The sequence below is a fragment of the Mustela putorius genome, unplaced genomic scaffold (assembly GCF_011764305.1).
Source record: "Mustela putorius furo isolate JIRA1106 unplaced genomic scaffold, ASM1176430v1.1 tig00003850_pilon_pilon_pilon, whole genome shotgun sequence".
Classification (NCBI taxonomy): Eukaryota; Metazoa; Chordata; class Mammalia; order Carnivora; family Mustelidae; genus Mustela; species Mustela putorius.
The window spans coordinates 9,522,337-9,528,336 of record NW_025422002.1 but is presented as its reverse complement, the minus strand read 5'-3'; the positions used below and the strand labels follow the sequence as shown (position 1 = coordinate 9,528,336).

General features: G+C 43.1%; 1 protein-coding gene across 1 annotated transcript in view; it reads left to right on the top strand.

Moving 5' to 3' along the window:
* Nucleotides 1-1,791: 1,791 nt before the first annotated feature.
* The window catches only part of RAD18 (RAD18 E3 ubiquitin protein ligase), a 107,617-nt gene continuing 103,408 nt past the window's right edge, over nt 1,792-6,000 (top strand). The window contains exon 1 of the mRNA XM_004738431.3: nt 1,792-1,942. Coding sequence (XP_004738488.1) covers nt 1,892-1,942 — 51 coding nt within the window. The 5' untranslated portion in view covers nt 1,792-1,891. The remainder of the gene's footprint in view (nt 1,943-6,000) is intronic.

The following is a 6,000-nucleotide window of genomic DNA, read 5'->3' as shown; positions in this document are numbered from 1 at the left end:
CCCCCCACCCCTCAGCAACCCTGTTTGTTTCCTGAGATGAAGAGTCTCTTATGGTTTGTCTCCCTCTCCCATCCCCTCTTGTTTCATTTTTTTCCTCCCCCACCCCCCATGACCCTACACTTCCTCTCAAATTCCTTATATCAGAGAGATCATATGATAATTATCTTTCTCCGATTGAGAGAGAGAGAGAGAGCACAAGATGGGGGGAGGGTCAGAGGGAAAAGCAAACTCCTGACTCCATCCTGGGACTCCAGGATCACAACCTGAGCTGAAGGCAGTCGCCTTACCACCTGAGCCACCCTGGCATCTGAAAACTTGTTTGCTGTTTATCTGAAATTGAAATTTACAAGGCCTCCTGTGTTTTCTCTGGTGGCCCTACCCCAGATCGTCACTTTGTGCTCAGTGTGAAGGGAGATTCTTCTGAGCATTAGCCTGCTTTTTTAATACGGAACATTTTGTTTTCACTCCTGAATAAGGAAGTACAGTCTCTTTATTATCTAACAGAAGGAGAACGTCTGTGAAAACAGCAGCTTGTTCAGGCAGATTTGCTCCAAGGGGGCGGATAAATACCATGGGGAGGGCAAGACAAATGCCTTGCCCTGAAGTCAAAGCTGCTTTCAGAATCACTTGTGTTGTTGCTTGGACTTTCCTTGCCTGGCCCAGAGGTGGGCTTGAGTGGGCACTGCAGAAGATGGCAGGAAATGTATATCGTTCTGCCTGCGAGGAAAAGATTCCCGCGAATGTGGGCTGATTTGGGTGATTCACCTATTCAGTCTCACTGAGCAGCTGGTGGCAGGAACTCAGAGATGAATGGCACTGGGCGCTGCCCTGGAGGCTCTCCAGAGACAGAGATGGATCTGGAGCCCAGGACCAACAAATGACGCCTGTCCCAAATCTGTCTTCTTGGTTGACCAATAGGAAGAATGCATTTCTTTCTCTCTTTCTTTCTTCTTCTTCTTTTCTCTTCTTTTTCTCTCACCTTCTCAGCCTTCCGTCATCTTCAACCTACAAGTACTATAAAGGAAAGAAAGTTCACTACCAGGTCTGGGACCGGGTCTTAGTCTCTCCAAGCTTGTGTCCCCCACCCCATTACCCACTTCCGGAACTAGGGAACGCCAGGAGTTCAACCGCGTGCTCTTTTCTGATTGGTTGATACAAACTCTTTGGAACCCCTCACCCTCCACGGTCTCTGCCACTCCCCACCATCCTGTTGGAGCCCCACAAAGTAAAGCATCTTGAGAGTCTCAGATCTCTGACCTGTGGCCTTATCTGCTCAACTACTCCTCCGTAAGGTGTCCGCGGATGATCCTTTATGGTTTGGGGTTAAAAGACTCAGATTGAAGGCTGGATTTTGCCACTGACAAGCTGTGTGATCTTGGAGTCCCTCTCTGAAATTCGGCTGCTGCATCTATAAAAATAGGAATAATCTCACGATGATTTTTATTATTATTTTTTAATGAAACTATTCTGTAGTGGTTAATATGGACTACTCAGAAGGGACAGATCGCTATAGCAATCACGGAGGGCAACTTGAGGAGGAGGCATGAACCTAGATGTTGAAAGGTTTGGCAAGGTCTGGATTTGGTTTGATTCCGGCCTGTCTTTTCCTAATGGTCAACAGGCATTTATTTAACAAGGGTTTGCGCAAAACCTACTGCGGGCTTTTTAACCACTTACAAGCCTTGAGACGCGAAGGGGCAACTGGCGCGTGCGCAGTGGGAGAGTCTTTGCCCGGCTCCGCCCTTGTACTATAACTCCCAGCAGGCTCCGCACACGCCTCAGGCGCGTCGCTGACTGTTGACGTAACGCCGTAGCGCGGGGAATTTCGAGTAGCAGTGGAGCGCGGGAGGCCAGTGGGTGCGGGACCCCATCACCCTACCTAGGACAGACCATGGACTCCTTAGTCGAGCCTCGGTGGCCTCCAGGTCTGGCAGTAATGAAGGTGAGTGCTCTGGGGAGGTCGGGAGCATTCGGTTGTCTGCAGGAGGCCAGTCCCGCTGTGAGAAGGAGAAAGGCGGAGACGCGAGCTGCGAGCTGGGCCAGGGTAGGCGGTTCTGCTCTGCCACTTACGGACGTGGTAGATGGGCCTCAGTTTCCTCCTGCTGAGAAGTGGCGGGGTCACGCCTCGGTCCCTTGTGGTAAACTTAGGTTGGCCGTCTTATGGAACCGGGTATTAAGCGGTTCAGCCACAACGGTGAAAATGACCTCGAGAAAAATAGTCACTCTAAACGGCGAAAACCTCAGTAACAACTAACCCTTTCCGAGGGCCTGCTACTTGTCAAGCATATGTAAATCTCGCAGTACATTAGTTGAGAATTTTCCCATTCCTTTTGCTTTCTTTCATTTCTTCTAATTACCTAGTGCTGGTTGGCCCTGACTTCTCCCTGACGTGTCCTAACTCGTAACAGTCGTGCATCCCTTAAACAAGGAGATCAGGGCTCAGGCTTAGCACTAGAGCCTTTCATTGCATTTATATTTCAATCTATTATATCATTGTATTTCATGATATTACTTAACTTAAATAACATGGTGGTTTTTGGCAAGCCATTCCAGTTCCATTTACAGTAGCAGTGAACCCTGTGTGCTTAATCAAGAAGAGCAAACACATTTTGCTGTACTAGCTAAGAATTAGTTATTTTGTTTTTCTTCTTGCTCTGTTATTATGTATTTTTCTGACTGTGTGCAAGATCGCTTTCTAGTTTATTCCTCAGTTCGGTAAATTTGAAGATTTTGGTATCAGTCATAAGACTGACTTTTGAGGATTAAGGGGAGGGATTTGGGGAAGGTTAAAGTATAAGGCCTTTCTTCTTGCCATCCCAGTGTTATCTACAGTGCCTGGGGACTTGAAATAGCCCCATGGTGAAAAGCTGGCAATGGGGAAGGATCTAGGAAGGATGTGGTTTGGAGTTGTGGTGGCCTTGGCATTAAGGTACTTCAGAGAACATAGATTTGAGTTCCAGTGGTCTTGGGTTAAATCTGGTCTCTGGCTCTTATTTAACTGTGCGATCTTGGGTTTGTTACTTAACCTCTCTGAGCCTGCATTTCCTCAACTGTAAAGAGGAGGCAAAAATAAACAGTTTATAGGGTTGGTTAAATGAGCTGATGTGTGTGGATAGGGATTCTGTCTGGCTTACTCATGGTGCTTAACACAATGTCTGGCACATAGTGCATGCTTCAAGATTATTTGCTAATTGGTTGAAGGTTCTAAGTATCTGGAAGGTAGTAAGCATTCAGTTAATGTCTTTATTATTATAATCAATAGCACTTTAACATGTGTGGTTTCTTCCCCCCCTTTTTATTTGTTATTGTGAAGATCAAATTGTATAAAGGAAGTAAAAGCTTTGTAGCTTGTAAAGCTTCTTGCTTTGTAGATTTAAGCATAGTTTACAACTTTCAGAGTTCTGTAAAGGCAGGTTCCATGTCTTCTACGGATTTGATGTCTCACCACAGCACTGGAAACAGGGTTCAGCAGCTGAGATTGTTCAGTGGTGGAGTTGATTGAAGCCATATTAGAATCATGGTGGAAAGCCAGCCCCCTCCAGTATTTTCTTTTCTATTTTTCTAATAGCTCTTTATTTTATTTTGTTTGTACCTGTTAGTACTGTTTATTTTGCCCATTTCCCCCCACCCCCAACCTCCTCAGCAACCACCATTTCTCTGTCTTTAAGAGTCTGTTTTTTGTTTGTTCATTTGTTTTTTAGATACCACCTGGTAGTGAAATCATATGGTATTTGTCTTTCTTTTAGACTTACTTCACTTGGCATACATAATACCCACCAGGTCCATTCGTGTTGTCACAAATGGCAAGATCTTATTCTTTTTTAGGGTTGAGTGATATTACATTGTATATCTATCTTGGTTGTTGTGAATAGTGGTGCAATAAACCTAGGGGTACATATGTCTTTTCAAATTAGTGTTTTCATTTTCTTTGGGAAATACCTTGTAGTGGAATCACTGGGTCATATAATATTTGTTTTTAATTTTTTTAAGAAACTCCATAGTGTTTTCCATAGTGGTTGCACCAATTTACATTCCTACTGACAGTGCAGGAGGGCTCCCTTTTCTCCATATCCTCACCAACACCTGTTATTTCTTTCTTTCTTTCTTTCTTTTTTTTTTGGTACTATCCATTCTGACTGGTGTGAGGTGATATCTCACCTTTTGATTTGCATTTCCCTGATGATTAGTGATTTTGAGCATCTCTTCATGTGTCTATTGGCCATTTTGTATGTCTTTTTTTTTTTTTTTTTGGAAAAATGTCTATTCAGGTCCTTTGCCCATTTTTTAATGAGATTATTTGGGGGGTTTTTTGGTGCTGTGTTGTCTAAGTGCTTTCTGTATTTTAGATATTGACCCCTCATTGAATATATCATTTGCATTAAATGCATCTCTCGCATTCACTGGGTTGCCTTTTTGTTTTGTTGGTGGTTTCTTTTGCTGTGTAAAGCCTTTTATTTTGGTGTAGTCCCAATAGTTAATGTTTGCTTTTGTTTCCCTTGTCTGAGGAGATGTAGCTATAAATATGTTGGTCAGGTGATGTCCAAGAGATTACTGCCTATTTTTCCTTTTAGTAGTTTTGTGACTTTAGGACTCAAATTTAAGTCTTTGATCCGTTTTGAATTTATTTTGTGTATGGTATAAGAAAGTGGTCTAGTTTCATTCTTTTGCATGTAGCTGTCCAGTTTTCCCAATACCATTTGTTGAAAAGACTGTCTGTTCCCCTTCCTGTATTCTTGCCTCCTTTGTTGTAAATTGACTGTATAAGTGTGGGTCTATTTGTGGGCTTTCTATCCTGTTCCATTGATCTATGTATTTTAATCCCTTTGTCATGTATTTGTCAATTTCTCATCTAAAAACTAGATGACAAATACATGACAAAGCCCCTAATTCCTTGTCCCTAGAAAAAGTTCAAGAAAAACTCTTGAACTTTTTCTAGGGACAAGGAATTAGGGGCTCCCAGAAGTAGCTCTGTTCAGAATTCTTTCTTATACTGCATAGAAACTTGGTTCCAAATCCATGGAACCATGGAAAGACTTTTGTATCCAGAATTATTTATGATTTTTGTTTGTGTGTGTTTTTCTGAACAGAGAGTTCTCGTTTTTATTCATATGTTTAAGGGGATTTGTGACCCAAAAAACTCAAGAGCCTTTCCTCTAGTTATTAAATCTTTTCAGACATTCCCTACTTTCCCCTCTTCTAAGTTGAACTCCTAGAGGCTCCTCTTGACTGCTCTCTGTTTAGTGGAGTGCATGTTATAGTCTTGAAATGGCATGACTAGAAGTTTGTATAAGAGTGTTATAGCTCTGGGAGCGCCTGGGTGGCTCGGTTGGTTAAGCCTTTGCCTTTGGCTCAGGTCATGGTCTGGGAGTCCTAGGATCAAGTCCCACACTGGGCTCCCTGCTCAGCAGAGAGTCTGCTTTTCCCTCTCTCTCTGCCCACCATCTCCTCATGTTCTCTCTCTCTTTCTCTCAAATAAATAAATATATCTTTAAAAAAAAAAAAAAAGTTGTAGCTCTGGGGCGCCTGGGTGGCTCAGATGGTTAAACATCTGCCTTTGGCTCAGGTCATGATCCCATGGGCCTGGGATCGAACTCTATATCAGGCTCCCTGCTCAGTGCAGAGCCTGCTTTTCCCTATCCTTCTGCCATTCCCTCCGCTTGTGTTCTCTGGCTCTGTCTCTCTCTCTCTGTCAAGTAAATAAATAAAATCTTAAAAAAAAAAAAAAGGACACATCATATTTGGCTGCACTGAAAAAAAAAAAAAAGAGAGAATGTTACAGCTCATCTGATGCAGTGTCACCTTCCACAAATCTTGCTCAGTATGTGTCAGCACCTCTCCTCCAGAGAGGATGGTTATATAGAAAAAAAGCACAATAGAGATGCCAGGACTCTGACTTCCAGCCCCACCTCTGCTCTTAATTGATACTCCACACAGTTCTCTAGCTTTTTGTATCAGTGGTGGCTTACCATCCAAAATAATGGAAGATTTTGGCATTTTCAT